This window comes from Gambusia affinis, linkage group LG08, assembly GCF_019740435.1.
Source record: "Gambusia affinis linkage group LG08, SWU_Gaff_1.0, whole genome shotgun sequence".
Lineage (NCBI taxonomy): Eukaryota > Metazoa > Chordata > Actinopteri > Cyprinodontiformes > Poeciliidae > Gambusia > Gambusia affinis.
Genome location: NC_057875.1, coordinates 10,659,739 through 10,682,945, shown reverse-complemented (window position 1 = coordinate 10,682,945; position 23,207 = coordinate 10,659,739). Strand labels below are relative to the sequence as shown.

Sequence of the window (23,207 nt, the reverse complement as noted above, 5' to 3'; positions counted from 1 at the left end):
AAATGAAATGAACAGCCTCTTATAGAGATGTACAGTAGCCTTAAATTTGTTGTCTGTGTTGCCCTCCTCAGGCACAGGTGTAACACAACAAAATGTGTCTCAGATTAAAAAAAACAAAGACTCAAATCTCTTGCTGCACTTTTATATCCCTCTAGCTGTATGTTCAAGATAACTAATACCTCCCAAAATAAAACCATAAACTAGTTCTTGAGAATAGCCTTTTCCTTGAGAAAAGCTAAGGGAATTGGAGACTGTGTGCCGCACCCAGGGTAGCTCAATCTCTATTTATGTGTTTATTATTAACTCAGGTAGCTATCTTTGCAGCATGATGTTTCACTCTTTGTTCTTGTGTGAGAGAGTTCCTCTTTCTTGCTTGGCTCCTCCTCCCTTACTGCCCCACCAGTGAATGGGGCCTTTGTGGGGGCTGCTCGGCATTCCAAGGGAATTCTTGCAGGTGAGGGAACGCAAACGATCCTGATCCTGCCCTTTAGATGACTTGTTGCAGTTTAGTCTTTGCAAACTAAAAAAAATATTGCCAAAATGTTCAAAGAGCATTGAGCTGTTAGCCGTTTCTCATCTCAAACGACTTGTAGCAACAACCAAGGTGTGATCAAGACAGCAGGCAAAGTGGGAGGGAAGGACCCAGGACTTTATCATCAGGTGAGCGACCAAAGACAGATCTACTAATCTATTTGACATGTTTACTGGAGACAGCCCAAGCACAGTTATGTACGTTGTGCGGATTAGGACGATTACTGATTTTCAAGCAAATCTTTTTTTACTTTAACTTCCTACCTCTCCTTGAAGTGACCTCTTAATATCCAGAATGCTTTGGGATCTAACAGAACTGTTATCTGATGTGATTAAGCACAGTACATGTGTGGCATGTGTAATAGACTGACCTCACTCAGACAGATTCCCAGACAACACCCAGCATTACCCGCACTAGGCACAGCGTAAAGGTAAGCGTATGGCTCTTGAGTTTAACATTTGTTATGTTGTTCATTTGTCTTTACTGATATATATTTTCAAATCAGTAGAGAGAACAATAACATCAAAGACATAAAAGCATAAATTAAAAGATTTATTGTGAAAGAAATGATTACATAAAGAGCAATTTGAGTTGCGTAGTGTTTTATTTGACTTTCTTCAGACCTGGTAACCCACTCTCTATCTGCTGCAGCTTCTCTCCTCACTGTTGAAACTTGTCAAGACAACACAGCCTGCAGGTATGTCTGCCTTTTCCCATGCCGACTTATTATCCACTGCTGAGCTTCAGGGACATTTTCATAGGGTGTATGCTGCCTTTGTAAATACAATTAATTAAAAATAAGCATTGATCATTTTGTCAGTTTTGTTAAGAAGCTCTGAATTCAGATATGAAGGCCAGTTTTTTTTTTTTTTTGTTTAATTAGCTTTTTATATTTTTTCTGCACTCTTGTTATGGCCAGAGTCCATAAGAGGAAGGACTTTACTTCTCTTTAATCTCTGCTTCCAAGAATTGTTCTTCGGTTTTCTTTATCATTCTTGCCCTTTGATATCTGCTGGAGTTCTCTATCTCCAGTATGCTGGCTTCCTTTACAACTTCAAGTTCTTACCGCATAGATTTGGTAACTTATTCTAGATCACTGGATGCCTCAAAAATAGGTAATTACAGGCTAATATCTAGTTTTAACTTGCCAGTGATCATAGTGACACAGAAACATTCTGCATTGTTATTATTGGACCACAGTACTACATTTAGCACAGATGGTCATAACATACTGGATTACTGACTGGAAAATTGAGTGGGATTGTCTGCTACTGTGTGGGAGTGATTTATTTATTTATTTATTTATTTATTTATTTATTTATTTATTTATTTATTTATTTATTTATTTATTTATTTATTTATTTATTTATTTATTTATATATTTATAAAATTGAACAAACAAAGATCACATGTGGGGTTCCTCAACGCTCAGCTCTTGGACTAGATTTATTTAACATCTATTTGCTCCCCCAGCTCAGATTACCAAGTAATGGAATATTTTTTTTTCCGTATGTATGTTAATAGCATACAACTTTATATTTTTTGTCACCACATGATGACAGTCCATTGCGGTATTGTTTTTGATTCCAAACACGCAAGGTTAGAATTCTGCCATACTCAAATTACGGACTTAGGCCTAGTTTTTTAAAATCTATATTAAGTCTATTGCAAAATTCACCTGCATCTTTCAAAAATCATTGGCAGAATAAAGGTTTTGTTGTCAAAACTGGACACAGAACAGAAGCATGCTTCAATCGCTCAGTCACTCAATCACTCAGTCAGTCAATCAATCAATCAATTTATACATTTTCAATACTGGTGACCAAAATCAATACATAAATGAAAGCATAAAAAAACACAGGCTGGGCGTGCTGTGGTGGCGTAGGGGATAGCACGACCCACGTTTGGAGGCCTTGAGTCCTCAACGCAGCCATCGCGACATTTGCCGCATGTCTTCCCCCCTTTCTCCTCCCCCTTTCCTGTCAGCCTCCTGTCATATAAGGGACACTAGAGCCCATAAAAAGAGCCCCTGGTGGGGAAAACAAAAACACAGGCTAAAAAGAAGGCAGATCAAACCAAACGGAGCAAACATAATAGACAAAACAAATGCACCACTAGATTTTTAAGCATCAAAGCCTTCCTGATTTAAAATAAAGAGTCTTGAGCTTTAATTTAAAAGGGGCAAAGTTCAACTGTAGTTGAAAGATCTATTAGGACTTGATACCGGAGTCAAAGTACGGCCACAGGAAAAGCTCGGTCAACCCAATGTATGTACTTTGTGGAATCATGAATAAACAATAACTGTCTGACCTCAAGGACTTGTCCTGACCAAAGAAAGAGAGAAATTGATCATCTCACATCAGTCCTACACTGACTGGAAGGACTCCCTGTTTGTTAAAGAATATAATTTAAAATCTTGTCAATGATCTATAAACCCCAGAAGGTCAGGTTATGAATCATCTGAGCCTAATAGGTCATCAGATATGTGTACGCTCAGTGTTCCCTAGACAATACCCAAACAAAGGAGGGCAATATGTTGTTTGCATTCTTGTCAGCTCTGGAACCAACTTCCTGAAAACATGAGATATTCAGAAATATTTGATATTTTCTCTTTTAAATTGAGACTGAAAATATGTTTACTTCATCTTTCTCATGAAAGTCAAAGACTATTTCATTAGTTAATTTCCACTATTTTATAGCTATTTGTTCGGCATTAAGTTACCTTTCAGAGTTTTTTTCCTTTTGTGTTGAATTGTTACAATTATTCTCTTAATGTCTTTCTCATCTTTAATGTAATTCTCTTCACCAATTTTCCCTCATATTTATGCAAAGTACTTTGATTTACCTCACATACTGTATAAATATACCTGCCACACTTTGTATGGATTTGAGATTAACTTTCCTGATTTGGGATTTTAAAAAAGAAGAAATTACCTTTTTCAGTCATAAATCTACTGGACCAAATTATGCGATAAAGCAACAACAAAATTTTTTATCTGACTTATTCTCTGATTAATTAAATTCTTAGGTCAGATTTTTTTTTATCGAAAATAAAAAAATGTCACTATAAATAACATAGTATAAATAATACTATATAAATAATTATGAACCCAATATAGTCTTCTCCCTACAAATGCTTTTTTTATTTTATGCAGGAAAATTTTAAAAAGAAGACCACAATAAGTATTATTTAAATTGTGCTTGCTTTGTTTTGTTTTCCTCCACATTTTAGCATCATGTTGCAGACAATCAAAGACTGGCTGTGGTGGGAACGTCTGTGGCTTCCAGAGAAGGTCTCCTGGGCAGATCTTGAAGACAAAGAAGATCGTACTTATGCCAAAGCCTCTCAACTTTATGCAGCTGTGCCCTGTGCCCTCTGCCTACTAGTAGTCAGATACCTCTTTGAAAGGCAAGACTACATACCTTAAGAGTAATTGTGACTGAGAGTTCAGCCATTCCACAGTCTAATTTCAATATACTGGGATTATGTTACACAATCTAAGAGATTCTAAAGAGCTGCTGCTGTTGTGCTATAAGGAAGGTCCACAGAGCTCTGTGTACTGTTTCAGATACGTGGCCACACCACTGGCTAATGCTCTAGGGATCAGAGACAAGATACGTCTCACAGCTGAGCAAAACTCAACCCTAGAGAAGTACTTCTACAGCCAAACCCGGAATCCGTCACAGGTAAGTTAACAGAAGCAGAAATGTGTTTTGCTTTATAGTTTTTGTAGATGTTTTTCAATAAATAAAATAACTTATTGTGGAAGAAAATAAAGAGAAAATAAATTCACAATATTGCTGCTGGAAGACAGCAACAAAGATATATTGAGATTAAGAATCTCAATAAGGTGTTTAACCCCTTAAATATTTTCACTTTTTGCCATATTTTAAGGTCTGAGATAATCAAAAAGATAAACTTCATATGATTATATGCAAATAAAACATGTAGTTTATCAAAGACAATTTATGAGCTGTTTGGCTGAGCAGTGAGACGATTCTAGGTTCAAGTCCCAGACCGTTTTGGCAGTGATTTTGCATGTTATGTTATCTCCACCATGCTCGAGTTCTCTCCTGTGGTTGCAACTTCCTTTCACAGTCCAGGATTTGGATGGAAACTGATCTTTGGTGTGAAGTGTCTATGTCCACATTATTGTCTGTCTTTTGTGTCTCTGTATGCAACCAAACCAAACAGCTGCCGTTGATTGTCCCTCCGTGCAGCATAACCTCTAGTGTCAGCTGGACATTGTCCTTCAGAATTTTCTGCTACATAGCAAAATTCTGGAACTGAAGCCATGAAATTTGGAAACTATTCTTTTTTATATGACAAAATAGAAGAAACAAACAAAATCTCTAATTAGCCAAATACTTGTTTATGCAACATTTCTGTGAGCTGTAAATGTAGGTTAAATGTCAGGGAAATCTCTCAAAATAAAGAATTATGTTTCACCTGCCTTAGGTAATATGTAAATGTATACTATACTGCAGGTGCAACAACTTGATTCTAGTGTATAACTTGTGCAAAATTGAAGAGTGTGCATTATAGTGTGTTTTAACACCTGAACTGTTTGCCTTGTGTCTCAGGTGGATGTTCGGTCTCTGTGTAAGAAGACCGGCTGGCCAGAAAGGAGAGTAGAAGTGTGGTTCAGGAGGAGGAGGAATCAGGATCGACCTGGGCTTCGGAAGAGGTTCTGTGAAGCCAGGTGGGTGTATGTGGACACAAAGACTTTTGCATTAGTAGGACAATAAGGGCCTGTATGTAAACATTTAACTTTACTGCTCATGTGTTCGACCAGTTGGAGATGCGGCTTTTATCTTTGTGCGTTCCTTGGAGGACTTTTTGCCCTTTACGATGTAAGTTCTCAGAAATTTTTTATTATTTTCGGTTTTCACCTTTAATGTGAATTTATTTGTTATATGCTGGAAGCAGCTTGGGGAAAAAAATACAAAATCCAAAGGCCACAAGTTACCAAGCAAATAAGCAATAATTTTTGCTTTAGGTTCAGATCTTTCTTACTTTCTTCTGTGTTCTGTTGTTGACTTTAGAAACCTTGGCTTTATGATCTAAAAGAGGTTTGGGCAGAATTTCCTAAACAGGTAACTATTCCCTTTTTTGTATCAGCAACAGCTGCACAAGGGTGTGAACAGTGTAATTTATGAAAATGGTTTATGTTTGTTAAATATTTCTTCAGTCCATGCTCCCATCACAGTACTGGTATTATACCTTGGAAATGGGTTTCTACCTTTCTCTGCTCCTCAGCCTAACGTTTGATGTGAAAAGGAAAGTGAGTATACAAGTGTGCCGAAGCACAAAATTAACAAATTTTTATTTGATTGAATCTAATTTCAAATGTTTGCTATTATTAGATTTTATATTGAAGTGCTAAATTATATTTCCTATTACATTCATAAACTGATCATTTTGCATGAATGCATGACTTATAGAAAATAAAGTAGCACATACCATTACTAACTTTATAAAATCAATGTTAGAGTTGTACAAAATGCAGTAATGTTAACATGTGGTTTGCATGCTGGCAGGACTTTAAAGAGCAGGTGATTCACCATGTAGCCACACTGACACTTCTGAGTTTCTCCTGGATTTCTAACTACATTCGTATTGGAACTCTTGTGATGGCTGTTCACGACTCTTCTGACATACTGCTTGAGGTCAGTGCTCTTGTAAAGTTTAATTTGTAATGATTCTGAATCATATTTGTTGCTATAAGAAAGACTATTTGTTGATAAAGCAGTGGATATTCATTGTCTACATCTGATATTCTGGAAAACAAAAGTCCAGTGAGAAGATGTTTATATGTTTGACAAAGAAACAACAAAGAGAGCCATAACTAAGTGAATAGGAGGACCAGAGTGGCTATGAAAATTAGATGCACTATAATTTGCATAATTTTTCCATAACAGATGTCTGCAGGCTCAATAATGCCTATTTACTTATGTAACTGCCATTTGTTTACCATTTAAAGTGAAACATTTTTTAACATTTTTTTATTATTATTTCTCTAAATCTGCGAATACTTTAAAAACCAGAAAGCTACAACACATACCGTATGTTTATAATGTAATTGCCTAAAATGTCTTAGAAAAAAAGTTGGTACTGCACACAATTTTGGATAGATGGATAAAAATATCTATCTGCAAGACAGCATGACAATATGTTGGTCGATTACTTATAAACTAACAAAAAGTCATGAATATTACCAATACACCAACATATAGTCATGTGTATTAGGAAAGTGGATGGAAAAATACATTTTTTATGAATAAAAATCTGAAAAGTTTGGGATGCGTATCTAGTCACCACCCTTCACTCCCTTTCTGCTTTTTTATTTCTCCTGAAGTAACACTATACTTGTTATTCCCTTGACTCTCTTTTTTTATTCAAGAGAAACAAGTCTCTTATCCCTGTCTTTGCCTCTTTTACAGGGAGGAAAGTTGTTTAACTACGCAAAATGGGAGCAGACTGCTAATGTTATGTTTGTGATATTTACAACTGTTTTCATGGTGACAAGACTTGTTATTTTTCCTTTTTGGTGAGTAAATTTAAAAAAAAAAGTGTTTGTGTAGCACATTACAGCTGGCAGCTAAGGGAGAATAAGAAGTATACACATCTACAGGCTCATCCACTGTACATGGGTGTACCCAATGGAGAGGTTTGACCCCTTCTTTGGCTACTATTTCTTCAACATCATGTTACTGGTTCTACAAATTCTACATGCCTACTGGGCTTTTCTAATAACAAGAATGGCTTACAAGTTTGTCTTCAGTAAGGTATGTTGAAAATGGTTTGTGTGTATGTGCAGTGTTTCTCGGCTAAATGTCTGCCTCTTCATTCTAAATTTTCTCTGTGGCATGTTTTCACCCAGCAACTGGACGGCGATGTTCGGAGCGATGAAGAGGAGGACGACAGTGATTCGCAAAAGAATATAAAACACAGAATGAATCATATTAATGGTGCCATGAATGGCGCCAGAGATCGAGCTAACGGCCACTGACTTATACAGAGAAAAGAGGAGCATCAACCATGACAGATGGACACCTTCTACTTGGAGTGCTTCAGTAAAAATTTTGAGAATTCAAGGAAGGAATATTGTATATGAAAGAACTGTGAAGGAACCTAAATAGTGTGATTTTCTTTTAGCCCTAATTACAATTTAGGATTAGATATTTCATGAGTCTATTTGTATTTTATGTGAGGGTACAAATTGGCGTGATCATAAAAAAAAAATACAAAGCTGATTTTGAGTCTTGAAGTTATATGCACCAGTTTATGCTGCAGCAGTTGATCAAACTTTATGTATTTATTACATCTTATGACCGTATTTGTGTTTTTAGAACGCTGCAGATCAGTATTTATTTTTGTCTAATTAATTGTTTGGAAGGCAGGCCATGAAAGATTGATGTCCTGTGTAATGCCAGCACGCCCCCTAGCGACAGCTGGTGAGACGTGGTTAAAGCTCGTATCTAGGGAAACCGTCTCTATGGAAACCGCGTGTAGCTGAAAACTATGGTTATCGAAATTTGTTAGCATACTGGCTGGTGTGTGTTTGTGAGTGTTTGTTAAGGTTTTATAGCTATCGTCAAAATGACTTATCAGCGATTGTATCAGCCTAAGGTGAAAACTGGAAACTGGTTGGAAGAGCTGCACCTAAAAGAGGTTTGTAGAAATGAAAATGAGGACATATTATCTGAGCTAGCCGACACGTTGACATATTTTAGCTAAATCAGTAAGGGTGTAGAAACATGAAAATAAGAGTTTAAAATTTAAGGGTTTTAATTTATTCCATATTTTTATATTTAGCATTTTCATTAAAGTTAACCTTGTAGCTACATTTTTTCATAGCTGCATTTTAGATGTACACATTTATGCATCTAATCATGGTAAGCAAAAGATAAGTAAAACGGTAGTTAAACAATTAATTAATTTGTGCATGATCAAAGTTTCTCCCAAATACTGCTTCTTCTTTTTCTTTTTTTTTAAACTCAGTTTGATTTACCGAGTTGTGAAAATGTTTTACTGATACAAATATTAAGTGTACATTTGTGATCACCTTACTTTAATTTTACATCCCAGAATAAAATTCAGTGCATCAAATTGCTTTTAGAATTCACCTTAATTTTAAATATAATCCGCTTGAGTGGCTATATAAGGCAATTTATTTATCTTATCAATTTATTGACCTAAGGTTAAAACAGGAAGCAGAAGGTTAATTCATGTCAAGGTCCTAAAGTTCTTAAACATTTATTATGATGAAGTATAACATTTTTGCATGATATAGGTATAAAGTATTTTCTTTAAATGTGACCAACACGTTTCTTCTTACTAGAAGTGATGTTAACAGTCCTGACTTGAAGCTAAAAGAATTTCTGTGGAGATGGCATAGAGGCCTTCCAACTTCAATGACTTGGAGCTTTTCATTGGAAAGATGCAAAACGCTCTGTAGCAATAAAAAGGGTTTGTTTGCAAAGAAAGGTGTTTTCATTGAAAAAAAGGCTTAAATAATCTACAGCATGAAATTTTCTAATAAAATATTAACAATAATAAGAAGACGATAAAGACAATGAAGAAAAAATAAAATAAAGATTTGATAAAAACAATAGTTTTTTTTTTAATTAGATTTTTAATGGATTTTATTATTCTTGAGAGATCTACCTCATTCTCAGTGATACATTTTTGATTGAGTAGAACAGAAATTATTTTGAATTTGACAATGCCATGAGTACAAATAATTTTGAGCTTAACTATATCTGCTGCATCTTTTCAGAGGGTATCTAAAGGAGAATTATTATTTGAGAATACAAACCAAAGCAAGCAATAACTTTAAAAAATAGTTAATTAAATGAAATGTTCTAAAATGACCATTCACATTATTATTATATTATTATCATATATTATTTAGATGAGATTTGTTAACATAATTGCCTGATAATGACAAAAAATATTCAGCTGGTGTTCAAAAAAGAGAAGAACATGGGAGAGCAGGGAAAGCTTTGTGAATCGGTTGATTTGTTCAGAATTCTTTCTCTCTTCAAGTTTCCTACTTTTAAAGGTTTTTTTTCTTATTCATGTTGAAAACCCTGTGTTATGTTGCTTAATATTTTACCATCTATCTGAAAGTCAAGTCACATACAACATACAAAAGTCGTCTGTGGAATTAGAAATATATGTCAAATCAAATCAAGTTTGTTTGTAAAGCACACTTTAGCAAAGCAGTTCAAAGTGCTTTACACCATAAAAAACACAATAGAGTTTTTACATATATAAGCAAAAGACCGGCCAAAGTTTAAAACAAACGTTGACCAAAGAACCACTTCAGGGTTTGAAGTTTCAGTGAAATGCTGGGCTGACCAGAGGTAAAAATAGTTCTCTACCTCTCGCTGTGCACTTGGCAGTCTGACAGAAGAAAGGTTGCCACATGTTTCTCGCAACAAAAACTAATCTCTGATTATTTTGAGATATTGTGATGATGTCGTGGTAAATAACAGCTTGTAGAGAAACATTTCATATGCCACTGTTTTTTCCAGGATACAATGAAAGACTTTCTTAACAAGAGGGAGCGGGGAGAGCTTCTTTCTCAGAAAGTGGACTTTCTCAAACAAAACATTTTGAGTCCGGTAACATGAATCTCAGCTGATTTAAAAGCTCTAATAGTGAACTACAGGCATCAGTGGTGATGAGGGTGTCTGTCTACATGCAGGTGAATCTCTCTGCGACAATCAATGGAGAGCTACGTTTTGGAGATGTTGTGATGTTGGTGAACGTGGGAGGAAAAGACAGGGAGCACAGCGCTCTCAGCATCAACGCCAATGTCGACAATCTGACAAAGACATTTCCACCGAGCATTAAGATGCCATGTGGGGTCAGCGCAGGAAAAGGTATTCAAGCCTGCATTCGCACTGCTTTTATCATCACCAGGTAAGCACCCAGAAAATTACTTCAACAGACACTAAAGAGTGAGTACCTAGCTGACATTGTCTGTGTGGTGCAGTGTTGATGGCAGTCCTGAACAATCAACTCTGCATTATGACCAGAGTTTTGCTCTCAGAACAACAAGTGGCTTTGCCAAAGGAGTAAGTAAAACCTTTTCCTGAGGGTTTATTTGTTTTAGCGTTAGTTGGTTTATGCATCTTCTCACAAAATCTAGGTGTATCTGAACTGATTGGAAAGTTATGATGCTTTGATGGTATTCAATAAATGTCATCAAGTTTTAAGAATGTAATGTTAAAACATTACAAACCTAAACTAAAATATTTTGCACTGTAAATCCTTAAGTTCAATCCATTTTATTTACATAGTGCACATGTTTTCTAAAGGCATTTGCAAGGCAATTCATATAGAGAATACATAGTCAGTGCGGTCTATTCATAAAAAAAGAATTAACTTCAATTGCACATATTGCAAATCCGACCTTGCAATAAATGTAGTAAAATTCCCTCTATCGTGGGAGGTGTTAAAAATATTCTTGCTACACCAGCTCAGCTGATTGTATTTAGTTGTCAAAATCAATGAGTAATTCTACAGTTGAATTTAATGCTAGATGTCTATTTTTAAAAATGGCCATTAAAAACTTTGCAAAAAGCAATAACCTTAGCAAGATAGCAACACGTGCAAAAAAAAAAAAGAAAAAGTAAAAACAGACATGAAAAACAATATTGTAAACAGCTGTCATGCCTAGTAGCAGTTTACTGGCTTTGGGGTGCCAGTAAAGAAAACCCCCCAAAGTTAAAGTTTTGGACTGGTTTGTGATCATTAGAGTCTTGAGCAAATTACTAACCAAGAGAATCGATCTAATCTGAGCTCCCACAATATTACAGTTTCAAAAGGAAATTGTGCTGTTTTTTATGTCTGTTATTCCGACTTCTACTCTACCTTTTTTAGTACATTTAACAAGATAACTTACAATTTTTATTTGACTTCGGCGACCAATTTTGACCTGGTCAAATATACTGTACAGTCCTCATACGTTGTGTTAAGAAGGAGCTGAACGATGTGGTTTAGTGAATTATTGCCTCAGGAAATAATCTTTCCACATAAGATCAATTTAAAATGTTCATTTCCTGTTCTGTGTTAAACACAGAAAACACAGATTATATAATAGGGTGCAGTTTGACTTACATCACACATGACTTTGGTCAGTTATGTACTTTCATGTCAAGTAAGTTAAAACAAAAGCAGCTTCATTTCATTTCTTTCTTCTACACTCTCCTGTAATATTTTTAATATAATGTAAAAAAATCTCAGGAGAGTAGTCCTTAATAAAACACACCAAACTTAATAAAGAAAAATGCCTTGTCAGGAAAGTAATTATCTTCAGGTTCTTGGAAAAATGCAGATTTTGTGAGCAAATTTATTCAAGAACAAAGTGCCTTGTGACAAAAGTTTTTTTTAATAATTAACACTTGAAGTCAAGTAAAGTTTCTATTAACCTTCGTTTCACCTGCAAATGGCTGTTGTAGCACTTGAACTCATCCATGATTTAGTTAGTTGTACACCACCTGCAGGATAGCCTTGAGTAATCTCTTAGCAACCGGTCAGACACAAAGACAGGAGTTTACTCTGCTTTACAAACCCTGTAGTGCAGAACAGAACAAGTTCTTTATAGAGTAAGTTAGCTTACCTTCTAAGTGGGCTGGATCAGCTAATATTTACAACAGTTTTCTTATCGCAGATTAAAATGTGCTTTGCAAAATTCCTCAACACAAAAAAAAGAACATTTCAGAAATAAAATAGTGAATGTGTAATTTTTGTAAAAAAAAAAAAGTCAATACTTCTTCTTAAACACTATGTTAAAAATTTCATTTAACCCATGCTTTTTTTCTGTTAATGTTTTGCCTCAGCTTTACTTGACCAGTGATAAACCGCGTTTCCTAAAGGTACATCCACATTTATCACAAATGTTAAGTGAAAATCACTGAGATGAAAACATGTGCATCTATCACCTATTGGATTGTGTTTAATTTTAAGACTGCAAAGAAGTCTGGCCTCCAAGATGTTTATCTGGATGAGACATTAAGCGCTTTGTCATGGTGGAAAATATCGCACTTCGACCCCCAAGAAAGATTTGAATCTGAGGGTCTGCCAGTTCCAGTAAGTTATTAACAGTTAGATACATGCTCTACTGAAGGCACCATATGAGATGGTATGTAAACAAAAACAACCCTGTATTTATTTCTGCAGGCTAACGAGAAGGTGCTGGTCGTCCACACCATGACAAACGAAGGCCTTGCTGTTCTGAGTGAAAAGCTTCTCTGGTATTTTATTTTTGTATTTTTTTTACTTTTATTATAAACTTCACCTAAATTGGATATTGATATTTTACAGGCGGTGGTTTTACAGTGCTGGTGAAAATCCAGCTTTTACTACTGCAGAATCATCTCACACAAAAAAACATTCTTCAGATACTGGTCCCTTTGGCGACACTTGCAGAGCATACAGGGAAACTGTTAACAATGTGAAAGACATTGTGAGATCTAGAACATGGCCCAGGGCAGAACTGTGCAATAACCACAGTTCTGAATTCAGATATTGATTTGACATCAGGTCATTTGACATTGAATAACTATGTTATGCCTTGAAAAGTATACAGCAAAGCTGAAGATGATTTCCTAAGGGACCCAAATCAATAACAGGACTTATTTGGACCTATGTGCATATCTAAAGTAAGGTGTGCCCAAATGTGGAATTTGATTGGGATGTACAAAGGAAATGTGCTGAAACTAATGTATATCTCACATCTGTACACCCATACTTTTGGTGTTTTAGCGTTAGTTGGTTTATGCATCTTCTCACAAAATCTAGGTGTATCTGAACTGATTGGAGAGTTATGATGCTTTGATGGTATTCAATAAATGTACCACAGTATTGAGTAAACTGTGGTACAAAGAAACTTCAAAAGAACACTGCACATTCATCAAAGCTGCAGTATATAACTTATATAAATTTATTTATTTTTTTACATATCTGTTTATACCGCCACTATTTTGTGACTGTATAGTATGAGACAGATGATCAATGAAAAAAAACAGGATCCTCTGCCTTCTCCCAGTGCTCCCAGTGCTAACTATGAACAACCAATCAGAACCACAAGGACAGTCTTAGCGCTGTCAATCATTCCAATGTGCACACTGCTCATCTCCATTACTCCCTCCCTACTGTCTCACTTAAGAAAAGCCTGCCATGAATGAGAAAATCTAGTTAGCATGGCCACAGATGACAGCGGATGAACAATTTTCCTGTAATAGTGAGTTGTCTCTTTGCCGTTACCACATTTAGCAGCCCATTCACCAGGTTGACTGACAACACTACAACATCCTCCTGTCTCTGACTGGTTGCTTTTCATTGGGAGCAATGCACTTTTTCAGTCGGCAGTTGTGGCTCAGGGAAGATGTGGAGGAGATTGATCTTTTCATAGATTATCTCGCTCATAGCAAACTGTCACGGCATAATGATAGTTTTAGCAAAACATATTTCTTATTAAAGTTACATACTGCAGTTTTAAGTCATACTAAGTAAGAAAATAACTCACTGGCACAAACGATAGGCAAGTACAGCATGTAATTTAGATAAGGGGTCATACTGTGAGTCCAAACATTTGTGTTTGGCAGTTGAGACATTTTTGCTCTTATCAAATGTTTAATGAGTTGTTTTCCTTACAGGACAGCTTACGGCAGAGAATATGAAGTGGTAGCTCACACATTCCTTGACACCCATAGAGCTGAACAAGATGTTAATTTCTGGATCCTGGGTACTTCTGATCCTGCTGGGGAAGGGCTTCTATTCCTGAGGCACTTGCAACTATAGAAGTTCATGTCCAGCAGCCCACCTAAACCCTGAGTTACTACCTCCAATTTAATTTTAATGTGCACAAACATCATAAACAATACCTGAAATTTCCACAATAAAAACTATCTTCTCTAACTGAATCATAGCTTTTACTTGATACATAAGAAGCTTCGAGGCTGGACTCTGACCATCGTGATAAGATTATATGATATTTCCATCCACAAACCAGCACTAACACTTTGTCAAATGTACTGTCTCTTCCCTTATTAAAATGAAGCTGAATATTTCCATTGCAATTGATCTAGAATATACTGACTAATGACAGATATAGTCACAGAGCAATTGCTTAACTCGGTATAAACTGAAATAAACTCATGTTTCTCAAACAGGTAACTGTAGTCATTGATGATTTTGAGACCAATGTTATTCACCTTTTTCCCAGTGTTTAATATAGTAAAAAGTCAGTGCAGCCAATCAGAAAATTTTAGAGTACTACCTGCTTCCTTCTGCTGACAAGGTGTAACTATTTTTGAATGTAAGGTAGAGGCTCTTTCATTTTTTAGGAAGACTCAGCATCAGCTCCCACTGCCAACAGTACCTCCTTAAATGACCACATTGACTGGAAAGCAAGTGTACCAGACCTAAACCCCATAGAGAATCTATCGAAAACAGTAGAGGAACATGTGATACCAGATCCAACAAGTAAGTATACTGTTCAAATTTACAAAGTTGCATTGGTACATGTAGTAAATTTGGAATGCATAATTAGTTTGGAATGCAAGCACTTCGCCCCAAGCCGTGCAATGCTTGTCTGTTGTTCTCTTTCTCATCTCTATATATGTGTGTGTGTGGAGCCAGAGGCAGGTATAGCCTGTTTGGGCAAACCATCTTTCTGGCATCCCTCAATTCCCCTAACACACCCAAAGTTCTTCATTGTGCTCTGCTTTAGGCACTGCTGAGATTCAGATCCTCCGGTTGTGAGAGCGGGAGGGGGGGTGCTCAGGCAGCTCATGTTGCTCTCCACATGATGCTGCTCTGGGTGGTTTGCCATGCAGCCCATATCCGAAACTGGAGCTTTAAAGAGATGCAGTGTTTTTCATAAATTAACAAATAAGTTAAAACTACACGTGATTCAGCTCTCACTTTTGGCGCAGTCTCACACATTCTCACCCCTGACTACAGCTGTGACATCATGGATGGAGTATCACTCATGGACAGAAATCCTAGGGGATCCAGGGGAAAAGTCTAGAATTGTCCCCCTCAAAATAATCATGAAAGAAACTTTTATATTTAAACAATACCGCCCCCTCTCAATAATGGGTTGTCCTCCTTTGGTATACTTTTAAAGAACTATTATTTTCAGCTCAGTGCAAGACCCAGGGTAAAACATGCATTAGGTTTGGCGTGAGTAGGAAAGGATACTGCGTATCTCTGACGAAACTACTCTCAGTGATTACAATATTTAGCTAAATCCAGTTATAAATGTATAGGAGGTAGCAGTCAAACTGTCTCATCGCCTCCAGCTGCGAGGTGCATTCAAGTAAAAAAATAAAAAATAAAAAAATAAATTAACGTTTCTTTGAGTGGTACTCAAAATATCCGTTTTGTCTAGGTTTTGTGAACTAAGCAACGCAACTTTTTGTAAACTATCACTCTTCTTGTGAAGAGACTTATAATGAAGGCGAACTGAAGCGTCAGCGAATATGAACAGGCGCACTAAATAACAACGCACTGTGGCGGAGCACTGAACTCAACCTGACCTGCCAGTTTTTACAATTAGCCAAGCTAGTTCAAGTGCCTAAGAGCAAGGTTTCAGCAAGGAGGGATCTCTTCTTTACTGAGAGGTGAGTTAAACATAATTTATTCCCAAATAAGTCTCGTATGACGGATAGAGCAGAAAGGCGAAGAGCCTGCACAGTCACTGACAGAAATAATTATACATATCTGGCAGCAGATTTAGACAGGTGAATTATTGTTGATGTTCCTTTTCTTCTCCGAGGGAAGCTGGTTTGTTATTACTCGCTATCCATTCACGCTGTGATAGGCAACTATGTCAAGGAGCATAAAGTGAGCATATTAGAAATTTCTGTCGTTGCAGGCTGTTTGATAAATCACATGGCAAAAGAAGTAAAATGACGAGATAAGCCTCCTAAAGGCACGTGCTGTAGTTTTCCATTCCTCTTCCTTCTTTCTCTCTCAGTTGGACAGCGCATTTACACAATATAAGGCGCTCAAAGGAAAAAGCCCCCCCTGGGCTTTCAAACACTATGGAAGGGATTCACCATGCAAAGCAAAGTCCTCCACTTTTTGCAGCATTTGCCACTGCTATTTTCTTTATTTCTGCTTTGGATTCATTAAACACATAAGAGCAAACCTACCAAAAACTACAAAAGATTTGAACAATTTACGCCTTATTAACCTTTTCTGACCTCTAACCTTCAGGGCACCATGTAGGTTTTTATTTAAACACATGCATTTAACAGTGAGAAAAAGAAAACAAGACAGATAAGCTATTTTAGGAACAGATTTACCTTTGGCTCTAGCTTCAGAATGAGAACATTTCGCATCTGCAAATTCTTCTGTGCATCAGCTGCATTTGATAATAAACATATATGGTTTATTATATATTCAAATTCGGGTATCCAAATTTGATTATTTTCAGTTTTAATTGTATTTTCAAATGTCAGTGGTGTAAACTCCTGGATTTACAATACATCAAACACTCTGGGGTGTTATCAGTCAGCTTGCGTGACAAGGAAACAACTATTAGCACCCATCCCTTGTATGACAGAAAACAGTTGAGAACCATTCTCTTGTAGTAATGAAGGTAACTGGAATACTTCCAAATTTGACTGTGCTTTAAAACTAGCATACCTAACCCTTAAACAATAGAAAATTAAGACTGAGCTAACCATTTAGTTTCACACTGACACAGTGACAGCAGAGTTTTTTTCAGAGGGTGTTGTTTCCTATCAACATGTAATTAACAAAATAATTTTCTTTAGGGTGGAACTGATATACATTTATATATATATCAGTTATATATATATCAGTTATATATACATATATATATATATATATATATATATATATATATATATATATATATATATATATATATATATATATATATATATATATATATAAAAAAATTCAAAATTCCTTCTCACCCACATCTTCTTCCTCTTAGCTCGGGTCCTCTACCAGAGGCCTGGGAGCTTGAGGGTTCTGCGCAGTATCTTGGCTGTGCCTAGGACTGCACATTTCTGGACTGAGATGTCTGATGTTGTTCCTGGGATCTGTTGTAGCCACTGTTCCAGTTTGGGAGTGACTGCCCCGAGGGTCCCGATGACCACAGGCACCACTGTGGTCTTCACCTTCCAGGCCCTCTCCAGTTCCTCCCTTAGGCCCTGGTATTTCTCTAGTTTTTCGTGCTCCTTTTTCCTGATGTTGCAGTCACTTGGTATTGCCACATCCACCACAACGGCTTTCCTCTGTTGTTTATCCACCACGACTATGTCTGGTTGGTTCGCCCTCACCATTTGTCTGTCTGGATCTGGAAGTCCCACAGGATCTTAGCTGGTCATTCTCCACTACCTTGAGTGTTTCCCACTTTGATCTTGGGGTTCCAGTCCATATTCTGCACAGATGTTTCTGTACACTATGCCTGCCACTTGGTTGTTATAGTTCCATTTATTCTTTCACTGTATATATATATATATATATATATATATATATATATATATATATATATATATATATATATATAGCAGTTCCACCCTAAAGACAATTATTTTGGAATAATTATATATATAAATATATATGTCCATGTACATGATCCCTAGACATGTTTCCAAATATTTTGTGCAGGCAGCATAAAACACAAAATATTTGTATAATCTATAAGATTAGTTAAAAACCAGAGACTTTCATTTGTACAGATATTGCTGAACTAATTAACAGGAACTACAAAAATTATTTCCTTTTTTTTGTCTTTGCTATCTTGACCCTTCATCCCTGTCAGAAGAATTACCTATGAGAAAGTAATTTTAAAACAACTCTCCCGAATTAGAAGGATCATGATTGAGAGCAGACTTTTATATGTTGAAGCTGTAAATTTGTTTTCTCTGTTCCTTCTTTAGCTGGACTGTTTTTTGCAAAACCTATGAGATCAAAGCGTTATGTGACAATGTTGGACCCGTTTCAGAATCGCTATGGCAAAGCATTCACTGTGACACTCCTGCTTCCTGCTTTGGCGAGTGACATATTATGGGTGGCCTGTATCCTTGCTGCTCTTGGTAAATAAAGCTTCTTCTGAATTTTAATGGCATGATGTGTAGTGTGAATAAAATAATTATCCTATAATTCTGTTTATATACGGCAGCATAAAACACTAAATATTTGTATAATCTATAAGATTAGTTAAAAACCAGAGACTTTCATTTGTACAGATATTGCTGAACTAATTAACAGGAACTACAAAAATTATTTCCTTTTTTTTGTCTTTGCTATCTTGACCCTTCATCCCTGTCAGAAGAATTACCTATGAGAAAGTAATTTTAAAACAACTCTCCCGAATTAGAAGGATCATGATTGAGAGCAGACTTTAAGATTGAAGCCCAAATTTGTTTTTCTCTCTGTTCCTTCTTTAGCTGGACTGTTTTTTGCAAAACCTATGAGATCAAAGCGTTATGTGACAATGTTGGACCCGTTTCAGAATCGCTATGGCAAAGCATTCACTGTGACACTCCTGCTTCCTGCTTTGGCGAGTGACATATTATGGGTGGCCTGTATCCTTGCTGCTCTTGGTAAATAAAGCTTCTTCTGAATTTTAATGGCATGATGTGTAGTGTGAATAAAATAATTATCCTATAATTCTGTTTATATACTTATAAAATACTTTTTTTTTTTTATTTACCACTTTTGGTTTTCAGGTTTATGTTTCTTTTGTAATCTTGCCAATGATCTTGCATCTGGTTACTATTGCTATGACAGTCTCTCTGCACTGTTTCTAGGTGCTTTAAGAAAGTACATTCTATATTGTGGAATTAAAACAAACTGGTGGATGATTTGTTTTGATTTTCAGGTGGAACAATGAGCATAATTCTTGGGCTGTCTTCTACCATCTCCATCATCATCTCAGCAGCTGTCTCCATTGTCTACACATTATTAGGGGGTCTCTACTCAGTTGCATACACTGATATCATTCAGCTTTGTTTTATTTTTTTCAGCTTGGAAAGAATTTTGAGCTCAAGTGGGAATGAAAAGCGAACTAAGCAGATGTATGCAATAGCTAAAAATGTGGAACTGGGATCTTACAGATTGAGCGAAAATTTGGAAGACAGTCATTTTATTTTGGCCTTTTTCTCTCTCTCTTTCAGTGGCTTTGTGTTCCTTTTATGGTTCTTAGTCCAGCAGTTACTGTCATCTCACAAACACTCCCACTCAACCAAACAAACGAACATGCATGGATGGGACACCTGGACCTGGAAGTTGCAGGAAAGTGGGTTGATGAGATGCTTCTTATGGTAAAAATTTATGTGCAATAAAATCATAACATTTTGGCTTTCATAAATAACCTACAATTTTCAGTAAAACTATTTTATGTGATAATTACTTTTGAATTCTCATTTAAGGAAGAGTACAGTGCATATGAAGACACATTATTTATATGTATACTGCTTCACTTCGCATGAAGTGAGAAATGGTCGGTGTGATAAGTGTAAAGTAGTTTAATTTTCTAATCCTGTTTTGTTGGTGTTGCAGGCTTTAGGGGGACTGTCATATCAAGCTCTATATCAAAGAATTCTTTCGGCAGCCTCCTCTGTTCAGGCTCAGATATCCTGCTTTGCTGCGGCTTTGACAGTTTTTATTATGGGAATCCCCTCAGTTGTCATTGGAGTGATGGCTTCTGCTGCAGGTGACCTGTCACACTATTACATCAGAAAGCAATACACGTTGTTACACTTTTAAATCTTGACCATGGTAAATTTCAAAGCACTGTATATATGTCTGTTTTTTGTTTCACTTTTTAATGTATCCAAAATCTCAGCTCTGTATTCCCATCATGTATTTGTCTGCCTCGGTAACCCCCTCTTGTTTTCCCTAAGACTGGAACCAGACTGCATACGGTCTTCCCCCTCCTTTTGAGCGTGGAGATGCAGGGAAGATCCTGCCTCTCGCTCTGCAACATCTCACACCCACATGGGTGGCAGTACTAGGCATTGGTTCTGTAGCTGCAGCTGTTATGTCCTCCATGGACTCGGCGCTGCTATCCTCTGCATCCATGTTTACACAAAACATATACAAGACGACTTTGAGGAAAACGGTGTGTGTAGACATAATTTGAATTCACTCTAATTAAAGAGACTGGGTTTTTTTATCTGCTATTGTCCTTCCTCACCTGCAGGCCTCAGACAGGGAGCTCCAGTGGGTGATCCGTATTAGTGTTCTGGTCGTGGGCCTGGCTGGAACAGGTCTGGCTTTTGGAGACGACAGTGTGTTCGCTCTCTGGGTTCTAAGTGGAGATCTTCTTTACTGTGTGATTTTCCCACAGCTGGTTTGTGTTCTCCACTTCCAACGTGCAAACACTTATGGTGCTTTTTCTGGTTTCGTGGTGGGTTTGTTGCTGCGTGGACTGAGCGGGGAGCCCATACTTGGGATCCCTCCTGTTCTCCTGTACCCTGGTTGGAGGGAGGAGAATAATGTGATCATACAGTACTTTCCTTACAGAACTATTGCCATGCTGTTTTCTGTGGTAAGTATTCTAGCAGTCTCATGTCTGCTGAACTTGATTTTTAAGCACGAACTTATCCCACAGTCCTGGGATTTTCTGCAGGCTTTTAAAAACAAGAATGAGACAGAGGAGGTTGAAGCACCTGGCTCTTTAGAGGAAATTAACCAAGTTCTCAATACTAAATTCTAAGCTAAACTTCAATGTAACCTAAAGAATAAGCCTAAACATGCTGCAGATGGTTTTGTGATTTGTCAAGGCAACTCCATCTATAGTTACTTTTTTTTTTTTTTTTTTTTTTACAGAAAACTGTTTTGCAGTCATTGAATGAATAAACGATCCCAATTTCTAGTTTCCAAACACAAACTTCCGTGCATGTTTTAGGAATTCATGATATATAATACATAATTTCAAAGTAGAAAGAAAGCATAGTTTTTTTTAAATGTGTTTTTAGGTTAAATAAAAACCCTAAAGTTATTACATGCACCTGTGTTCAGCTAATATATGTCGATTTGTTTTTGCAAACATTCCAGTTTAAGGTCAGTCAGACTGAACAGAAAGTACCTGCAAACACCAATGTCTAATGTTTTCATTGAAATTCCCAGTTGGTTTTAGGGCTTATGTTTTTGTTAACTGAACCCCATTAAATTGAGCAGCAAAATTAATTACATAATTTTATCACAATTAATACCCTCAGACCCTACACCCATTGCAATGGACAAGATATTTCTCTGGTTTTAAATCAGTAAGAAAGGAGGAAATTTGCTTTTTACATGATACTTGTTACTCATTGGTTTCTTATTAAACAAAAACAATGAAGTTCTGACTCTTAACTTGACATTACTGGGTTTTAGGCATCAGACGAGATGAGCATTGTTATGTGTAGCAGCTCCCCAGCACTTGAATTACTCAGCCAGTCTCGACGGATGAATTTAGCGTTTTATTTTCTTTGATGAAGATCCACCATGATCATCACAGTCACCTCAGTCACCGTGAAAACTAAAACTTATACAAATATTAGAATACAAAACATAAACGTACAATACAAACAACAAAACAAAACGTACCTCGCTGCTTTCACTAGGGAACACTAAGTGTTAATTTCTTTGTGCCAAACATCTTGACAGTTCAAGTCATTCATTGACATTGAATTCATTGATTCTGCCAGCTTTTATGAATGAATGAAACATTGATTATGTTTAACAACCTGATAAGTAACAATGGGACTTGACAAAATCTAATGCTTCAGTTGTTGACTGTGTGTGCTATGAGTTTGTATTTTTGTGTTTTTATGATGTAAATCACTTTTGAAATGTCTTGTTGCTGAAAAGTGCTATACAAATAAGATTTGATTTGGTATATTCAGATTACTATACATACAAAGTACAATGTAAAAAAATAATAATGATATTAGATGTCATACACAAAAATAAATTCAATATGCTCAAAATTTGTCTGCATGACTGTAAGGACATTCTTATTACTGTAAACATGAATTTTTTTTCTGTGCAGTTTATATTTACATTTTCTACTTCATAATTTCTTTATTTTTCTTATTCCTGTTTGTACATTATTGACTTGGTTTGTAACTGCTTCTTTTTTTTTTTTTTTTTTTTTTTTCGTTTTGCCCGAGATCAGTTGAAAATGATATTTATCTTCGGTTTTTTTGTTTGTTTGTTTGTTTGTTTGTTTGGGTTTTTTTTGTAATGTGCTTGGTCGAGCAGCAGGGGGCATAACCGAAACACTAATGGAAACTATGACAGCTATTTTTAACTAGGTTCAGGGTCAGAGACAGTAAAAAGCGATCTAAAAATTTGACTCGTTGACTGGTTTTCTCATCTTTTGAAAATAACATCTATGTGCAAACCTGTATGGGGATGGAGGCATCAAAATGAATACAGTGCGCTGTCTCTGCTGTTTGTGTGGGAGAATAAATGAGGGATGAAGGCAGAGTTGGCAGTTCCCGACTCCGCTGAAGCCAGAGATCCATGCCAGATTTTCCTTCACCCCTCTGTGGAGGGTTTTCAGTGTCACTTCAGTGTATTCTGTGCATTAAATTACTCTGTGTTGAAAATGTTTTATATTTTTTTCCGAACAAAATTCTCCAAATTTAATAAAGCTGTTATCTTCCACTTTGCTTT

At 36.4% G+C, this 23,207-nt stretch overlaps 3 protein-coding genes across 11 annotated transcripts; all 3 read left to right on the top strand.

Annotated features, from left to right (window-relative positions):
• The first annotated feature begins 435 nt into the window (after positions 1-435).
• Positions 436-7,784, top strand: cers3b (ceramide synthase 3b). 9 transcript variants are annotated; one of them, XM_044123694.1, is made up of 13 exons: positions 436-660; positions 916-962; positions 1,184-1,229; positions 3,765-3,941; positions 4,102-4,219; positions 5,117-5,235; positions 5,329-5,386; positions 5,579-5,629; positions 5,725-5,817; positions 6,074-6,202; positions 6,977-7,083; positions 7,168-7,321; positions 7,417-7,784. In XM_044123694.1, exons 4-13 carry the CDS (start codon positions 3,769-3,771, stop codon positions 7,543-7,545), a joined length of 1,131 nt encoding a protein of 376 aa, XP_043979629.1. In that variant the 5' UTR covers positions 436-660; positions 916-962; positions 1,184-1,229; positions 3,765-3,768; the 3' UTR covers positions 7,546-7,784. The 9 variants fall into 9 exon arrangements, with proteins under 9 accessions (XP_043979629.1, XP_043979630.1, XP_043979631.1 ...); XM_044123695.1 differs by having other exon boundaries at positions 912-962; XM_044123696.1 differs by having other exon boundaries at positions 897-962.
• A 156-nt stretch (positions 7,785-7,940) lies between these two features.
• cfap161 (cilia and flagella associated protein 161) lies at positions 7,941-14,473 on the top strand. Its single transcript, XM_044123697.1, has 8 exons — positions 7,941-8,207; positions 10,076-10,165; positions 10,249-10,466; positions 10,540-10,621; positions 12,389-12,424; positions 12,516-12,638; positions 12,729-12,802; positions 14,207-14,473. Exons 1-8 carry the CDS (start codon positions 8,136-8,138, stop codon positions 14,349-14,351), a joined length of 840 nt encoding a protein of 279 aa, XP_043979632.1. The 5' UTR covers positions 7,941-8,135; the 3' UTR covers positions 14,352-14,473.
• Positions 14,474-18,623: 4,150 nt separating this feature from the next.
• Positions 18,624-22,655, top strand: LOC122835011 (high-affinity choline transporter 1-like). Its single transcript, XM_044123686.1, has 6 exons — positions 18,624-18,631; positions 19,420-19,568; positions 19,715-19,861; positions 20,100-20,253; positions 20,444-20,661; positions 20,743-22,655. Exons 2-6 carry the CDS (start codon positions 19,428-19,430, stop codon positions 21,256-21,258), a joined length of 1,176 nt encoding a protein of 391 aa, XP_043979621.1. The 5' UTR covers positions 18,624-18,631; positions 19,420-19,427; the 3' UTR covers positions 21,259-22,655.
• Positions 22,656-23,207: the final 552 nt, after the last annotated feature.